The 18,498-nt window shown below is 49.9% G+C and overlaps 1 protein-coding gene across 2 annotated transcripts; it reads left to right on the top strand.

The window, feature by feature from the left end:
- The first annotated feature begins 4,449 nt into the window (after nt 1–4,449).
- Nucleotides 4,450–11,720, top strand: AQP8 (aquaporin 8). Of its 2 annotated transcripts, none has more exons than XM_041747246.1 (6): nt 4,450–4,639; nt 4,778–5,031; nt 6,441–6,567; nt 8,152–8,366; nt 9,943–10,077; nt 11,233–11,720. In XM_041747246.1, the coding sequence occupies exons 1-6, from the start codon at nt 4,628–4,630 to the stop codon at nt 11,279–11,281; spliced, it is 792 nt and encodes a 263-aa protein (XP_041603180.1). In that variant the 5' UTR covers nt 4,450–4,627; the 3' UTR covers nt 11,282–11,720. The 2 variants fall into 2 exon arrangements, with proteins under 2 accessions (XP_041603180.1, XP_041603181.1); XM_041747247.1 differs by having other exon boundaries at nt 4,451–4,571.
- The last annotated feature ends 6,778 nt before the right edge of the window (nt 11,721–18,498 follow it).

Here is an 18,498-nt window from a genome sequence, read left to right as displayed (position 1 = left end):
GGAGAGTTGTACCTCATGGTCTCAAGATAGCTGCCATGGTGCCAGCATCACATACTTATACCATACTGCAGCTATTAAGGTGAGAAAGGAAGGAAGGGAGGGCAGTGTGACAGGATAAAATAGACCTGCTTTTATATTCCATCCGCTACTGGTGGTGGATGGCAGACAGGTGCCTATGGTGACAGAGACATCTTGAACTAAACAGGGATAAAACTTAGAGGCTTTGGTCATGTCAACCAGACCTGGAATTGGAAAACTAAAAAGTTGGCCAAGCCAAACAAGTTCTTTTTTTTTTTTTTTTTTTTTTTTTTTGCCAAACAAGTTCTTAAGAAGACACTATCTCCCTAGCCCACCTAGTGGTTCTAGTGGTTTGGGGAGACCAGGGCGCTGTGTACGGAGACATCAGGCCCGGCAAGAAATCTTCAGTTGTAGAAACACGTTTTGCCTGAAAGACATTCAGTTTTTCTCTGGACAGCCACAAGTCTGGGAGCTACAGAGGCTGGCCCTGGCTCTAGTGAGGGAGCATCATGTCTAGAGGAGAGACATCTAATTGGCCCAGGAGTTGGGGAGAATGGATGCCTGGCCTGAGATTTGAGAGCGGAGTCGAAGCTGGTACAGAGGGCAAAACAGGCCTCCAAACTGTGGGGAGAGCAGGTGCAGGGAGGGGTGCGGGCAACCGAGCTCATCCGACACATTGTTTAAGGTTCATGTGGCTGGAGATGAAGTCAGGGGAAGGACCTGATGTAGGAGAGATGTTAGAGTTGGAAGCTGGTGGCCAAGAAAGATTTCTTCTTCTTCTTTTTTTTTTTTTTCAAGATTTTTAAATTTATTTATTCATAGAGATGCAGATTCAGAGAGAGAGAGAGAGGCAGAGACACAGGCAGAGGGAGAAGCAGGCCCCATGCAGGGAGCCCGAAGTGGGTCTCCAGGATCACGCCCTGGGCTGCAGGCGGGGCTAAACCGCTGCGCCACCTGGGCTGCCCCCAAGAAAGAATCCTTAAGGCTGGTTTTATTAAAAGCACCGGGACAGGACCCGTGGGCAGAGAGAGCTGCACGGGGGTCATGAGGAATGGCCCATTATTTCAAGTTGGGAGGGGGGTTTGGGAGAGGGTAAGCCTCCCGGGTATTTTGGAAACAAGGTTTCCAGGATCCTGAGGGGGCTGGCTATTGTTGGGAAAAGGTCATTTTTCACTGTTTAGTAAGAACTCAGTCATGAGAGCCTTCAGATGGATATCAGTGGCTCTTATGCTTGGGGGATGATGGCCAACATGTATCTTTGGGGTTAGAGATAAAGGAAGTTTCCAAAGGAATTTTTATATGTTAAAGCAGACTTACAGGATCCTGGGGGTCAAGCTAGGATTGCCTTTTGCCCTTAGCGAAATACCAATATCGAAGCAGTTGAGTCCCTAGAGGAATGTCACTCTGCCTGTTTCAAGGATTTGTTGATGGGCTGTAGGTAGTAAGGAAATGTAATAATTCCTCTTCTGCCTTTGTTTCCCACATCAGGACTCACAACCTAGCTCATAAAACATCCTGGCACACCTCCCCTACATTGTCTCTTTCCCCATCTGCGGGCTGGTGACCTAGATGGTGGGTCTCCAAGGTGGCAGTGGCCTGGATCCCTGCGTTACGACGTCATAAAGGGCCTGCTGTGAACTATGCTATCAACAGTGGATCCGTTTGTATTATGTTAAGCCATCAAAACGTTGGGTTCTTTGTTGCACGGGTTAGGCGCCTCTGATGCGTGGATACTCCGATGAACTGTAGTAATAGGTACTATTGACAGGGCACCTGCTTGGAATTGGGCGCTCTGCTAAGTGCACTGTCTCATTTAATCTTACGGGGTTGGGGAGCGCCATTAGCCCACTTTTCCAGAGAAAACACCGAGGCTTAAAGAGAAGCCAGAGGGTGAAGGCGGAGAAGCCTGACCCCCACTTGGACCCAAGTGCCCAACTGTGCCCTCCTGGCTCACAGTACCGGAGGAACAGATTAAATTTGGGTGAGGCAAGAGGCCCAGATGAGGAGTTATAGTAGCTCCAGCTGGGAATTCCTGCTTCCTGTGAAGTGGAGAAGATACAAAATGATTGTAAATATTAATTGAAGGAATGCACGGGAGGTGTCCGGGGCCGGGCCTAGACTCTGGCACGTGTATCATGACCATTTGATTTTTTAAAAAAGATTTTATTTATTTATTTGAGGTGGAGCAGGGGGAAGCATAGAAGGAGAGGGAGAAGCAGACTCCCTGCTGAGCGGAGAGCCCCACTGGGGCTGGATCCCAGGACCTTGAGATCATGACCTAAGACGAAGGCAGACGCTTAACCAACTGAGCCACCCAGGCGCCCTGACCATTTGGTTCTTTTTTCAAGAGACTAAGCAAGAACTGACAGAGAGGCCTGGGTGAAACCTGGAGAAAAATGTCCTGGAAGCAGCTCTTGGCAGGACCTGAACAAAGTGTGATGAGATGGGGGAAGCAGAAGGCTGGACATTGTCTTGTTGCCATCTGCAGGGACGCGGGAGGAAGGGCGTAAGAGACATCTCGTACCATACAGTGTGCTGTGGGTACAGAGGGAGAGCACAGGTCTTAAGACAATCAACCCTAAACCTCCTGAGATGTGCAGATAGTCAAAGGAGGGGCTATGTTCCCAGGAGTCCCACTGAAAAGAGCTTTCAGCAAACTGTCCCAGCCTCGATGAGTCCTCTCTGTCCTGAAGCAGATACGTTTTGTCTACACAACCTTGGGCTAGTCCTTTAACTTCTCTGTGCCTTGGGTTTTATCATCTGAAGATGAGGATAAGAAATCATGGGGTTGTTGTGAATATATGCAGAGTGCTTAGCACGGTGTTAGATATGTGGTCATAGTGCGTAGTCAATAGATGGTAGACATTTTCATTAAATTCTTTCATCCCTGACATTATTTCTCTATGTGTCTCTATCTGTACAGAAAAACACCGAGATAATAGTTATGAACGCCGGAAGACTCTTTGCCCATCTTGTGCACTGCTACATTTCCAGTTAGCTCTTAGAACCAGTAGGGTATTTAAATATTTGTTGAATGGATGAATAAAGAAGCCCATCTCTTTCCTCTTCTTTTCTTCCTCTCTCCCTCCCTCCTTCCCTTCCTTCCCTCTGTCCCTTCCTTTATTCCTTCTTCCTTCTCTCCATCCATCAGCCATCCATCCATCCACACCCATCCATCCATCAACCATCCATCCACCCACCCATCCATCCATGCATCCATACATCTAGAAAGGCAGTAGACTGCAGTGGCTTAACCCACAAGTCCCCCCCACCCCATGTGGTAAAATACACACCACATAAAATTCACCATTTCAATCATTTTTAAGTGTATAAGTCAGTGGCATTAAGTACATTCATATTGTTGTGCAACTATCCATCTCTAAGACTTTTTCATCCTCCCAAATTGAAACTCTGGACCCATTAAACAACAAGTCCCCATTCTCCTCTGCACTCCAAGCCCCTGGCAACTACCATCTACTCTTTGTCTCTATGAATTTGATTACTCCAGGGACTTCATACAGGTAGAATCATGCAGTATTGATCCCTTGTGACTTAGCCCATCAGTTTCACAATCACAAAACCTCTGTGACCCTGGCAAACATAACTTCCTGAATCTCCACTTCCCCACGTAACATGCTATAATAATAGTACCCACCTCACAGGGTTGATGTTGAGGTTTAAATGAGATGCTACATAGAAGGTACTTAGCTCAGTGCCTGGCAGGTAGAAGACATGTAGAAATTGCTCAATAAATATAAATATATAAACATAAATCTATATTCTTAATTAGTAGACACTGGTCCGGTGCTGACTGTGTGTCTGGCACTGTTGTAAACCCTTTGTTATATTGACTCATTTAAGTCACACAACGACCGCACGTCGTTGGTACACATCACAGGAGAATAGCAAGGTGCAGAGAGGTTCCACGGCTGGTTGACGGCAGAATTGTGATTGAGGTCCAAGCAGCCTGTTTTCGGGGCCCGCAGGCTTCCCCGTGGCGCACGGTGTCGCCTCGGCTGCCTCTGACCATCGGGGGACGGTCATCCCTCTGTATACACTCAGTCCTGGATCGGGCTGTGAGGGTGCAGTGAGTGTGGTTGTTGAGATACGAGGCGATATCTGAGGGAATCCAGGAAAAAAATCACTGAGGATGAGTTGGCCATTATTTCCCAACCCCCTGAAACCCCCTCGTGCCCACATGCTGGTCTCCTTTGGACCCTGCTGGAGGCCGCAGGGCGCTGGGGCCCTGGGGCGCTGGGCCGCTGGGCTGGCTGCCCCCTGCCAGGGAAGGCCGAGCGCTGTCCGGGTGACGCGGCTGGGCCAGGGCCTTTCCCCCGGTTGGCAGCAGGCGGCTCAGCAATCCTCCCCTCGCCCCTGCCCCGCCCAGCTGAGATAGAAAGTGTTTTCTCTCCTGGGCCCCAGGGCCGCCTCCCACTCACGCTTTATTGCCTTCTTGGCACCCTCAGGGAGCCTCTGCAACCCTTTAAAAGAGCCAGAGCCTGGAGCAGGACCAGCAGCCCCGGCCCTGGAGATAAGAGGGTCCCGGGAAGCAGGTGCGGGCTTCCCAGGCGGCTCAGGCAAGCGCAGGTGCCAGGTCTCTTTGGCCCTGATGTCTGCAGAGGTGAGCCCACTGCTGGCCTCTGCCTTTGGAACCCGGCCGTCCAAGGGGGTGTGAGAACCAGTTCGAGGCTAGGGCGCTGGGGGCTTCTTTCTGGGCTCTCCTCCCACCTGAGCCCACTCTCCCTTTGTCCCACCGCAGGCAGCCGTGTCTATGTGTGATCCCGAATTTGGCAGTGGCAAGGTGAAGGAGCCAAGCATGGGTGGCAGGAGTCGCGGGTCCTGGTACGAGCGGTTCCTGCAACCCTGTCTGGTGGAGCTGCTGGGCTCTGCCCTCTTCATCTTCATCGGGTGCCTGTCTGTCATCGAGAACGGGACGGACACCGGGCGGCTGCAGCCGGCCTTGGCCCACGGGCTGGCCCTGGGCCTCATCATCGCTACCCTGGGAAACATCAGGTGAGACCAGCTCTGAGCCACCAGCCCGGGGAGCAAAGCTACCGGCAGGGACCCTGGGCATGGACTCAGGGTTCCAAGAGCATCATAGATGGGTGTGCACTGGGGAGTCAGGCTGTCTGGGTTCAAATCCTACCTCTGCAGCCTGTGGTGAGCTCTGTGGCTTTGGGGCAAGTCCCTCTCCAAACCCCAGATTCCCCACCATAACATGGGAGGAATAGAGGTTTTTTTTTGTTGTTTTTGAGGTTTTTTAAAAAGATTTATTTATTTATTCATGATAGACAGAGAGAGAGAGAGAGAGAGAGAGAGTCAGAGACACAGGCAGAGGGAGAAGCAGGCTCCATGCAGGGAACCCAACGTGGGACTCGATCCTGGGTCTCCAGGATCACGCCCTGGGCCGAAGGCAGGCGCTAAACCGCTGAGCCACCCAGGGATCCCCTGTTTTTGAAAGAGTTTTTAAAACAGTTTTGTTTGAGAAAGAGAGCAAGGGAGCGGGGCAGGGGCAGAAGAGCGGGAGAGGGGGAAGCAGACTCCCCACTGAGCTGGGAGCCCTGTGCAGGGTTTGATCCCAGGACGCTGAGGTCATGACCTGAGCCGAAGGCAGATGCTGAGCGGACTGAGCCACCCAGGAGCCCCAAGAAGAGAGGGGTTTTTTTACATTATTTTTCTCAAGCCCACACATAGACAATGCGAGCCAAGTGCCAGGCGCTGCTCTAAGGAGCTCCTAGATAGGAGCTCAGTGAAGCCTCACAACAGTCTCTTGGGGGTAGTTGCCACCCCCTGCTCACGGTATGACCACAGAAGGTCACAAGACTTGTCCAAGGTTACGTGGTCAGTAAGTGGCAGAGCCGGGAGGCAAGGCCAGGTGGAGCGCCGCAGGGGGGAGACCTGGGAATTACAGGGTGAGCTTAGCCTGCACCGGGTGCTGTGCTGCGGACATTCCAAGGGGGCTTTACTTCAGCCTGGGGAGAGCAGGGTTCAGCCACTCGGGAGCTCTTTTCCAGGGCCCGGGTACCTCTCTCTGTCTACCAGTCTGGAGTCTGGGGTCCCATTCTGACATGGGGCTGCACCTCTCCAGGGCTGGGGCTCTGAGCCAGTCTGGAAGGAGTTGAGGGATGGTCACCCACCATGTCTTCCTCTGGGCCCCCTGGGGTCTGGGTGCAGGGCAGGAATGGGGCTGCCCTCTCCTCCCCACTCTCCCCCACAACCCTCCCCCCACCACCTGGCACCTCAGGGAAGATGGGTGGGATCCGTGCCTGGTTTCTACTTGACCAAGGTCCGTGATTCACTCTGGTGCTGCAAGGCCAGCCTGGGCCAGGAGGTGGGGTTGGGGGATGGCTGGGACGCATTCCCTCGGGGGGCCTGCCTAGGACTTGGTCTCAGTGGCTTCCTTCTGCTTTTGTGGGTGACAGTGGAGGACATTTCAACCCTGCAGTGTCCCTGGCAGCCACGCTGATTGGAGGCCTCAACCTGGTGATGCTCCTTCCCTACTGGATGTCCCAGCTGTGCGGGGGGCTGATCGGGGCTGCCTTGGCCAAGGTGGGTGAGCCCCACGGGGGAGGAGGAAGGGCCGGGCATCGGAGGTGCCCCACTCTTTTCCTGTCATATTTTCCTCCAGCGGGATTGGGTGGGTCCTTTTTTCCCGGGAAGGGGGCCTTTGGGTCTCACTAAACACACCCTGTTCTGTCCATGTCTGGACACAGCCCTTCCCTGGAAAGACCAGGAAGCAGAACTCGGGACTTGAAGTTTCTCTTCCTGAGGCCATTTCGGGCTTGGCAATGGCTTTGGACAATGTTTCTAGTGTGTTTTCATTCATTTGTATGTGTATTCATTCATTCATTCATTCATTCATTCACTCGTTCATTCATTTGTTCATTCACTTGTTCATTCATCCTACAAACTGAGGGTTACTCTCCTTGAGAAACTCCTGGACCAACTTCTCTGAATGTCCTCCAGGCTGCCTGCCTTTACATGGAGTCCCTCTACCTGTGATGGGACGTAATATTCAGTCTACAACTGGAACCTTCCCTCCTGCCAGCTCCTCCTCCCTGCCACAGAAGTTTTATAGCTCCACATGTAACTTCATTGATAGACTCCCTTCCTCTGGCCTTTGCTTCTCTTTTTCTTCCTTTCCTGTTGCTGTTAGGTCTCAGTCCAACTGGGGGCCCCCGCAAGATGTAGGCTGTGTGGACCTGTGTGTTGGGGGGCAGAGGGGGATGCCTGTTAGGCCGGCTGGCATATGGTGCGTAGCTGCAAGTGCTAGCCCATTGCAGACTTTGGTCTCGAGTCCCATCTCCCTGGCTCCCCTGCCCTGGCCTCCCCATGCCCCCCTCTGAGAGCCCCCCACCCCGCTGCAGAATGAAGCTGGACCTTCCCGCTCTGATACTCAGTGCAAAGCAGTTCCCAAGCTCTCCCTCAGGCCAGGCCACTTGCAAACCTGCCCAACACAGTAGTGAGCATTGCAGGGCACATCCTTCCCATGCGGCAGTTTATACGTCTTCTCTTGTTAAATCTCCCCGTGACATCATGAGAAGCCACAGTCAGTTCTTAGGGGGCCCTTGCTGCCTGAGCTGGGGGCTGTATTGGCACCCCCACTTTACCGAGGAGGAAACACAGGCACTGCGGAGTCAGGGGTTGGGCCACGTTCAGCCGAGCTCATAAGCAGCAGAGTCCAGATTAGGTCCAGGGTCCGGAAGCTTGCTCCACCGCCTTCCCTCTCCAGGTGCTGGGACGACCCCTGAGGCAACATTCCCCTTTGAAACTAATGGGGCTTCACCTTCCAAGGGGCCTTGCGGGTCTAGCGGTGGGTTCATCTGACCACATGTGGTTTCAGGGTGTGTTGAGTAAGGAACTTCTGTGTTCTTCTCAAGGAGGGTCATCTAGTTATATAAGCTCTGGACTCACAACCCCCTGCAGCCACTGCTGGGTGATCCCATTTTACAGATGAGCAAAAGGAGGCTCAGGGAGTCCCGTGGTTCTCACTGAGCCACACAGTAAAAACTGGAGCGGATTGGACAGAACTGGTCACCATTCTAAGGATTGGCATGAGCTTTGAGTCCCCCTCCCCTTGGCTCCCAGCCTTTTCCCTGCCCCCGCTGTGAGGCTGAGCGCTTCTCTCCGCAGGCAGTGAGTCCTGAAGAGAGGTTCTGGAACGCATCTGGGGCAGCCTTTGTGACAGTCCAGGAGCCGGGGCAGGTGGTGGGGGCCGTGGTGGCCGAGCTCATCCTGACGACACTGCTGGCACTGGCTGTGTGCATGGGCGCCATCAACGAGAAGACGCAGGGCCCTCTGGCTCCATTCTCCATTGGCTTTGCCGTCACCGTGGACATCCTGGCGGGGTGAGCAGTGGGCCCTGTGGGCAGTCCTGGGCCAAGCCCTGGAGGAGGTCAGGTCAGGCCTGCAGGGCTTCCCTGAGAGTCAAAGACTCAGTAGCTAATGGGGGCTATGGAGGTGACACAAACAGAGGAAGTAAGCCGGCGTTCGCAGACAACAGGGAGTGGTGGGGACTGGGGTATCTAAGGAGGCACGACTGTTCACCTCTAGTAATCTATTGCTTTCAGGGAACATGACCCAAAGTCGTTCTAGGGAAGTCAGAAACCTGACTTCTCTCTCTCTCTCTTTTAAAAGATTTTATTTATTTATTCATGAGCGAAAATGAGAGAGAGAGAGAGAGAGAAGCAGGCTCTATGCAGGGAGCCCAATGCGGGACTTGATCCCAGGACCCCGGGATCACGCCCTGAACCGAAGGTGGGGGCTCGACCGCTGAGCCACCCAGGTGCCCCAGGAAACTGGCTTCTCATGTGAGGTTTTCCATTTCCTCAAAGCTTGTATGTTCAGCCAGTGGGTGGGCAGGTTTTAGCCTCAGACCTACACAGAGCCTACATATCCACTGACTCATTTAGGTTGTGCCCCTCAGGAGGCTCAGGAGGCAAGCCTGGGTCTGGGATTATTTCTCCCATCTTACATATTTGAGGAAAACGAGGCCAGAGAGAACACAAACGACTTATGTCAAGTCATTCATTGGACAGTGGCAAATTAAGGACAGACGTGGGACGAGAGCCCGAGTCTCCCAGGAAAGGGGGCAAGGGAGCCCCTTCCTAAGGCGCACCTGCTCCCTTCCTCGGGGACACCCAGTGGAGCCTTTCCAGGCCCATCCTCCTGGGAGGCGGAGTCGGGGGGGGGGGTGTGCATAGAGCTGCAGCGGTGCTCTCCTGCCCCTAGCGGCTATTGGCTCCTTTGCAATTGACTTGAGCCTTCTGACTTGGGACCTGGCCAGGCTTGTAGGACCCCAGCTTGGGTGACCCCAGATCCAGAGAGGAGAGGGGCTCCTGGGGGAGGGCCCCACCACTGTAGGAGACACTGGGTCCCAAGCTAGTGGCACAGCACAGGCCTCAACAGGGGTAGCTCGATGAAATCCTTGTATGTGACTTACGTGTGAGTCACGGGCTCTTAAATGCATGATCTCGTTCATTCCGGGCAACAACCTGTGAGGAAGGTCCCCTCACCTCCTGTGAAACACAGAGGGGTTCAGTAAAGGTCACGCAGCTAGAAATAGCTAGGCTGGGTTTTGAATCCAGGTCAGCTCGACTCCAAAATCTGTTTACTTACCTGATGACTGCTTTTTCAACGTTGGCAAGGACCTAAATGCATCTTCTCTGCCTGTCATCACAGCCATTCTCTGTTGGCCTTTCTTCTAGGAGGATGTGTGGTGCCGTTAATAGCACTTCCTGGTGCTAATAGCCCTTTCGCCCTTGCCTTCTCTGGGACCCCTCCTCCCTCTGCCAAGCCCCAGGATATGCTAGCTTCAAGAGGGTTTCTGGGTGGAGTGTGACCTAGACCTAGTTGGGGAAACAAACTTGGCATGAGTTGGGGCCCGGTCGGGATCCTGGTGACCGCCCGGCTGGCTGTTTGCAGGGGTGCTGTGTCTGGAGCCTGCATGAATCCTGCCCGTGCCTTTGGACCTGCCGTGGTGGCCAATCACTGGGACTTCCACTGGATCTACTGGCTGGGCCCGCTCCTGGCCAGCCTGCTTGTAGGACTGCTCATCAGGTAGGAGTGTGACCCACGGTCACTGGCCCCTGTGATGGATACCTGGTGATGATTTCCAGAGCGTCTGGGCTAGAATCTCAACTTGGGGTTGAAGAAGGGAAGACAGAGGCTTCTTCAGAGGCAAAGATTATGGCTCTAGGACCTTTGGTTACAGGCAGCAGAAATCCGTTTCAACCCAGTTTATGTCACCAGGGGGAATTTACTGGCTCAACATAATTGAAAACTTCACGGGTAGCACTGGCTTCGGGTGGGTTCTCAAGCAGTGTCTTTAGGCCATGGTCTCTGCCACCCTCTGAGCAGGATTCATGCTCTGAGAGGCTCTCCAGGAGAGGCAGAGATGCTCACCAGGACCTCTAGGCTCATATGCCAGCAGCTTGACGACTCTAGAGGAACTAGAACAACGGCTTTAGCAAAAGTCCGGGGACTGATGTTCGCTGGACTGGCCCAGCTTGGGTCTGAATCCATCACTGTAGCCATGAGGGTCAGGCACGCTTACTGGCTGTGTCTGGACTCGAGGCAAGGTCATGGTTCCCTGTGCAACCATGTGGACCAAGGGTGGGGAGGAGTGGCTCCTCCCAGGGGTGTCGTGCAACTCCAGGGAGCCCTGTCCACCGAGAAATTCATGGCCATGGTGCCCCCAAGAGCAGGCCTGCTAGCAGGTGCCATTCACACAAGCTATAGCATAAACAGCGGGGTGGGTAATAAGGTTGATATTAGGGGAAGGAGCCTATCTGCTTGACTGCATTTCCCCGAACTCTCCTCTTGTGAGCCTCCAAGGTCTGTAGGGTCCTGTGTTTTCTGCTCCAGGTCATGCAGGGGTTAAGATCTGGGTCTGGTCCAAGTTAAGCATACCTCCCACAGTCTGGGAGAGCACAGTCGCTGGGTGGGGCTGGTGCGAAGTGTCGCCCTCACTGCAGTTCTGGCTTAGCCACTGGCTCGGGCAAAGCATCACGGATAAATCTGCCTGTTGCTTTTGGAAAGGCAGAGATGAGCAGCTTCAGGGAAAGGGCTGGGATAGGATTTGGCTATTGAGGCTGGGAAGGCTCAGAAAAGCATCTTTCTGGAGAATTCTGGGCCTGGAGATCTTTGATGAAGGGCTGGGTCTCTCCAGAGCCCCAGATGCTCAGAGACCTCACTGGGCCATCTTTTCTGTAGGCTCTTCATTGGAGATGGGAAAACCCGCCTGATACTAAAGGGGCGGTGATACTGAGGTGGTGGTGTTCCTGCGGCCTCGTCCGGATTGCAGACGGGCGGCCTCCTGCACGTGCGGCTGGGGCGGAGGCCCAGGGGAGCCAGCCACCCGCTTCCCCAACGTGGGCCTGGCCTTCCAGATGACAGACTGCTGCCAAGGTCTGAGGATGCTCTGGGCTCTCCGAATTCCTCTGTGCTTCTCAGTGCCCTCAGCCTGGGGAGCGCGCTGCCAGCCCTGCCCGGCACGGGCATTTTTCCCCGACGGGGAAGCTCCTACGAGCAGAAGAGGAGTTGGAAGAGGCTGCTGTGTATGCATGAGCTCATTTCTGCCACCCCCTTTCTTTCTTCTTCTCTGGCCCCCGACTCCTCTGTTACAGAAGGGCCTTCTGTGCTCGGTTTCCTTGCTTCCTGGACTGCCAGTCTAGCTTTGCAATAAATAGTCCAGTATTTGGTGTGGACTTGCTTTTTTTTTTTTTTTTTTTTTTTTGGAAATGGGCACTGCTGGGAAGGAAGCAAAAATCTGGGTGGGGCCTTAGCTTAGAGTCTAGTTAGCTGGGGCCTGGCTCAGCATCCAGTGCCAAGGTAGGTACAATGCAGGCCCCCCCCAGAGCCTGTCTCCCGCTCAGCTCTGCCGGGAGCTTAGAGTCCATCTCTAATCACAGACTGCAGGGGCCCCGCTGCAATGCCCAGCACCACCCAGGGTGTGGACCCGCCCACTCAGGGCACTCTGCTGGGACGAGGGTGGGTATGGGGGCAGAGCTGCAAGATCTCCGGAAGAAGCTGATAATGTGGCATAACATGGGTCTGGAGAGACAGTGGTCTTTGGAGGCAAGATATGAATATCATGAATAAGGAAGGATTGGAAAAAGAGAAGACATGTTCTGAACTTCATACCTTACAAAAAGAGTGTGCATCTTCTCTGTAAAATCTATGGGTCATTTATGGAAGAGGCTCATTATAACACCATAAAGAAGTACTAGAGAAAAGTAATTCACAAGTGAGGACTGGCTCACTACTCCAAGATGAGCAAAACGCTCACCTGAGTAAAAGTGAAGAAAAGGCTCACTAGAGAAAATCACCAGTATGCTTTAAGGCTGCCTGGTGCGAAAACAGACACACTAAGTGCCCCAATAGCCAGAGCAGTTTTTGGAGAAGAGTAACAAATGATAATAATAACATCAATGAGCCTTAAAAAATAAAAAAGACAAAGGGAGGCAATAATACAAAACCAGAAACAAGCAAAGTAGAACACTTACAAAGAGTCAGAAGTGTTAAAAGTTACTGAGTCAGGGATCCCTGGGTGGCACAGCAGTTTAGCGCCTGCCTTTGGCCCAGGGCGCGATCCTGGAGACCCGGGATCGAATCCCACGTCGGGCTCCCTGCATGGAGCCTGCTTCTTCTCCCTCTGCCTGTGTCTCTGCCTCTCTTCTCTGTGTGTGTGTGTGTGTGTGACTATCATGAATAAATAAATAAAATCTTAAAAAATAAAAGATTTGAAAAAAATAAAAGTTACTGAGTCATAAAAAAAAAGTTACTGAGTCATTTGGCTAAATAAGTAATGAAATAAGCCTTTGGTAAATCTAGTCAGTAACAAAATAGTTATACACACACACACACTCATGCACACACACACGTGCATGCACACACACTCATGCACACATGTATGCACACATGCATATGTATGTATACACAGCGTGTATGCACACATGGGTACAGCTAACACTGATTATTAAGTGCTTGGCACTAAGCAGAATGTTTGTTTTTTTTTTAAGCAGAATGTTTTATATGCATTATCTCATTCACTCCCCACAACAACCCTATGAGGTAGCCCAGTGGGCTGAATAGCGTCCCCCCACATCCATGTCCACCTGGAACCTCAGAATGTGACCATATGTGCAAATGGGGTCTTTGTAATGTAATATGGGTAAGGATCAATCACAGTGAGATCATGCTGGGTTAGGGCAAGCCCTAAGTCCAACGGGAGTGTCCTTGGAAGAGACAGAAAAGGACACACAGAGATGCAGAGAAGGCAGGGGGAAGACAGACGGGGCTGAGAATGGAGTTATGGTGCCATGTGCCAGGACCAGGGTCCTCAAGAGCTAGAAGCAGCGAGGTGGTCTTGTTACACCCTGGCTGCCGACGTGTGGCCTCAGGACTGTAAGAATAAATTTCTGTTGTTTTAAGTCACCCAGTTTGGGTAATTTGTACAGCAGCCCCAGGAAGGTAATACAGGCAGGTACTTTTACCCTCCTCATCTTTCGGAGGAACAAATGGGAGGATCCACGAGATGATGTTACCCAAAGTCACACAGTTAGTTAAGAGGTAGAGCCAAATTTTACAATCAAGAATGTTTGACTATAGGGTTCATGATCTTGGTCATCACACTTCACAGTTTCTGAGTGAGGGACAGTGTGTCTCCTGCCTTGTCCCCTACTTGGCTGTTAGTCCTCCATCAAGAGGGGCAGGAAGACAAGCATCGTAAGTCTTCTCACCGCTAACGTGCAATTGGGTTTCATGTCAATTTGTAGACCACAAGTGCTCAAGAGGAAAGACGAGCTAATGCATCTTTGTAATGCCACATTATTTCGGGGCAAGAACAACACAGGCTGATCCCAAGGACTCTCAAAGTCATTCAAACCCTACAGGGTAGAATCTGAATCAACCCAGATCATTCCCACCCCACCTCGCGTTTTCTCAAAATAAGCAAAATCTGGAATTTGGGGATAATAGAGCTAGAAACTCTATGATAGTAAAATACAGTTGCTATGAGTTTGGATTCTGAGAAAGAGCTGAGTTTAAATCTTAGATCGTTCATGTTTTTGCTGTGTAAGTTTCAGAGGCTATTTCTCTAGGCTTCTTTTTCTGTACAATGAAGGTATTACTACGGAATGCTCGGGAGTCTAATGTAACATTTTGTAGAACATTTGCTCCATGCCTAGTACAGAGTAAGTGGACAAGGTGTTTGCTCTTAATATGTATGGTTATCTAATTAAAGGTTTTGCAACTTGCAGGTATCAGAATGGTGGTGAGGGGTGGGTTTCTGGCACGGAGTTTGTGTTTCTTTTTCTTTCTTTCTTTCTTTTTCTTTCTTTCTTTCTTTTTTTTTTCTTTCTTTCTTTCTTTCTTTCTTTCTTTCTTTCTTTCTTTCTTTCTTTCTTTCTTTCTTCTTTCTTTCTTTCCTTCCTTCCTTCCTTTTTCTCTTTCTTTCTTTCTCTTCTTTTTTTTTAGGTTAATCTTTTTTTTCTTTATTTTTTATTTTTTTATTTTTATTTTTTAAATAAATTTATTTTTTATTGGTATCCAATTTACCAACATACAGAATAACACCCAGTGCTCATCCCGTCAAGTGCCGCCCTCAGTGCCCGTCACCCATTCCCCCCCACCCCCCGCCCTCCTCCCCTTCCACCATCCCTAGTTCGTTTCCCAGAGTTAGGAGTCTTTATGTTCTGTCTCCCTTCCTGATATTTCCCACACATTTCTTCTCCCTTCCCTTCTATTCCCTTTCACTATTATTTATATTCCCCAAATGAATGAGAACATATAATGTTTGTCCTTCTCCGATTGACTTACTTCACTCAGCATAATACCCTCTGGTTCCATCCACGTCAAAGCAAATGGTGGGTATTTGTCGTTTCTAATGGCTGAGTAATATTCCATTGTATACATAGACCACAGCTTCTTTATCCATTCATCTTTCAATGGACACCGAGGCTCCTTCCACAGTTTGGCTATTGTGGACATTGCTGCTAGAAACATCGGGGTGCAGGTGTCCCTGCGTGCCATTGCATCTGTATCTTTGGGGTAAATCCCCAGCAGTGCAATTGCTGGGTCGTAGGGCAGGTCTATTTTTAACTCTTTGAGGAACCTCCACACAGTTTTCCAGAGTAGCTGCACCAGTTCACATTCCCACCAACAGTGTAAGAGGGTTCCCTTTTCTCCACATCCTCTCCAACATTTGTGGTTTCCTGCCTTGTTAATTTTCCCCATTCTCACTGGTGTGAGGTGGGATCTCATTGTGGTTTGATTTGTATTTCCCTGATGGCAAGTGATGCAGAGCATTTTCTCATGTGCATGTTGGCCATGTCTATGTCTTCCTCTGTGAGATTTCTGTTCATGTCTTTTGCCCATTTCATGATTGGATTGTTTGTTTCTTTGGTGTTGAGTTTAATAAGTTCTTTATAGATCTTGGAAACTAGCCCTTTATCTGATATGTCATTTGCAAATATCTTCTCCCATTCTGTAGGTTGTCTTTTAGTTTTGTTGACTGTATCCTTTGCTGTGCAAAAGCTTCTTATCTTGATGAAGTCCCAATAGTTCATTTTTGCTTTTGTTTTTTTTTGCCTTTGTGGATGTATCTTGCAAGAAGTTACTGTGGCCGAGTTCAAAAAGGGTGTTGCCTGTGTTCTCCTCTAGGATTTGGATGGACTCTTGTCTCACATTTAGATCTTTCATCCATTTTGAGTTTATCTTTGTGTATGGTGCAAGGGAATGGTCTAGTTTCATTCTTCTGCATGTGGATGTCCAATTTTCCCAGCACCATTTATAGAAGAGACTGTCTTTCTTCCAATGGATAGTCTTTCCTCCTCTATCGAATATTAGTTGACCATAAATTTCAGGGTCCACTTCTGGGTTCTCTATTCTGTTCCATTGATCTATGTGTCTGTTTTTGTGCCAGTACCACACTGTCTTGATGACCACAGCTTTGTAGTACAACCTGAAATCTGGGATTGTGATGCCCCCAGCTATGGTTTTCTTTTTTAAAATTCTCCTGGCTATTCGGGGTCTTTTCTGGTTCCACACAAATCTTAAAATAATTTGTTCTAACTCTCTAAAGAAAGTCCATGATATTTTGATAGGGATTGCATTAAACGTGTAAATTGCCCTGGGTAACATTGACATTTTCACAATATTAATTCTGCCAATCCATGAGCATGGAATATTTTTCCATCTCTTTGTGTCTTCCTCAATTTCTTTCAGAAGTGTTCTGTAGTTTTTAGGGTATAGATCCTTTACCTCTTTGGTTAGGTTTATTCCTAGGTATCTTATGCTTTTGGGTGCAATTGTAAATGGGATTGACTCCTTAATTTCTCTTTCTTCAGTCTCATTGTTAGTGTATAGAAATGCCATTGATTTCTGGGCATTGATTTTGTATCCTGCCACACTGCCAAATTGCTGTATGAGTTCTAGCAATCTTGGGGTGGAGGCTTTTGGGTTTTCTATGTAGAGTATCATGTCATCGGCGAAGAGGGAGAGTTTGACTTCTTCTTTGCCAATTTGAATGCCTGTAATGTCTTTTTGTTGTCTGATTGCCGAGGCTAGGACTTCCAGTACTATGTTGAATAGCAGTGGTGAGAGTGGACATCCCTGTCTTGTTCCTGATCTTAGGGGAAAGGCTCCCAGTGCTTCCCCATTGAGAATGATATTTGCTGTGGGCTTTTCGTACATGGCTTTTAAGATGTCGAGGAAAGTTCCCTCTATCCCTACACTCTGAAGAGTTTTGATCAGGAATGGATGCTGTATTTTGTCAAATGCTTTCTCTGCATCTAATGAGAGGATCATATGGTTCTTGGTTTTTCTCTTGCTGATATGATGAATCACACTGATGGTTTTACGAGTGTTGAACCAGCCTTGTGTCCCGGGGATAAATCCTACTTAGTCATGGTGAATAATTTTCTTAATGTATTGTTGGATCCTATTGGCTAGTATCTTTTTTTTTTTAATTTTATTTATTTATTTATGATAGTCACAGAGAGAGAGAGAGAGGCAGAGACACAGGCAGAGGGAGAAGCAGGCTCCATGCACCGGGAGCCTGACGTGGGATTCGATCCCGGGTCTCCAGGATTGCGCCCTGGGCCAAAGGCAGGCGCCAAACCGCTGCGCCACCCAGGGATCCCCCTATTGGCTAGTATCTTGTTGAGAATTTTTGCATCCATGTTCATCAGGGATATTGGTCTGTAATTCTCCTTTTTGGTGGGGTCTTTGTCTGGTTTCGGAATTAAGGTGATGCTGGCCTCATAGAACGAATTTGGAAGTACTCCATCTCTTTCTATCTTTCCAAACAGCTTTAGTAGAATAGGTATTGTTTCTTCTTTAAACGTTTGATAGAATTCCCCTGGAAAGCCATCTTTCTCTTCTTTTTTAAAGAGATTGAGAGTGAGAACTAGGGGAGGGAAGCAGGAAAGAGAGAATCCCAAGCAGGTCCCATGCATGAAGCTCAACACAGGGCTCAACCTCACGCCCCCAAGATCATGACCTGAGCTGAAACCAAAAGTCCAGTGCTTAACCAATGGAGCCATCCAGGAGCCCCTGGCAAAGAGTTTCCAAATGGACTTTGCACATATATATTTCCTCAGCCAGCTACCCTCTCTGGGCCTCTCAAAGCAGAAAAGATTGGGAACCACTCACACTGCCCAACCCCAAAACCCAGAGCAGCTAAATAATTTAACTCAGTCACTGTGTGATGGAGCAGCAGAGCTCAACTAGGATCCAGGATTTTGGACACACTGTGTTCTTTCTACTCCAACAAGGGATGTGCTGCTCCAGACCCCAGTAGTGACTCATTTCTTTTCACCAGAATTGGCTTGAGTCCTCACATGCTGTGTTGGTGGGAAGCCCACTGTTGCACTCTTGCATCTCTCTGTCATCACACTGCCCAAGAACTCTGTTTCAGCAGTCCCAAAGAGAAGCATGCCCATCTCCTACCTTCATGCCTTAGCTTCTTTGTGCCTGCTGCCGCCGCCATGTGCCTCTCTGCCACATGGTGCTGCTGTTGGGAGTGGTCCTTGGAAGAGGAGTCCCTTACTGAGAATTCCACAGTTTCCATACCAAACACACTGGCATGCTCCGTGGGCTCTGTGCTTAGGTACTCAAGCAATTTTATGCCTTAAGGCCAAAGGCTTTCAGGTCTTGCCCCCTCTTCCCTATTCTCAGATTTTACCATCTCCAAATGGGTTTGGGTCTTCACCTCTCTTGAACCCAAAGCATCGTTTGCCTTTCGAGCCCTTGGACTCATCATGGGGTCTGGAGGGTGTGACTAGCTATATTCCTTTTTTTAAAAAATTGAAGTATAGTTGGCCTGCAGTGTTAGTTTCAAGTGTACAACCTAGTGATTTGGCAGCTCTAGTACGTTCATTGTGCTATGCTCACCAGTGTATCCACACGGCCTGGTTACCACTCACTAGTACAGTACTACTGATGATGTTCCCTACGCTGTGCCCTTCATCCTGTGAC

The sequence above is a fragment of the Vulpes lagopus genome, chromosome 3 (assembly GCF_018345385.1).
Source record: "Vulpes lagopus strain Blue_001 chromosome 3, ASM1834538v1, whole genome shotgun sequence".
Taxonomy (NCBI): domain Eukaryota; kingdom Metazoa; phylum Chordata; class Mammalia; order Carnivora; family Canidae; genus Vulpes; species Vulpes lagopus.
This window is presented reverse-complemented; position numbering and strand designations above follow the sequence as displayed.

Bases quoted from the DNA above. Each gene is read 5' to 3' on its own strand.
- AQP8 (XM_041747246.1), top strand. The intron at 8,367-9,942 runs GTGAGCAGTGGG...GGCTGTTTGCAG, and splicing joins ACCGTGGACATCCTGGCGGG to GGGTGCTGTGTCTGGAGCCT. The intron at 10,078-11,232 runs GTAGGAGTGTGA...TCTTTTCTGTAG, and splicing joins CTTGTAGGACTGCTCATCAG to GCTCTTCATTGGAGATGGGA.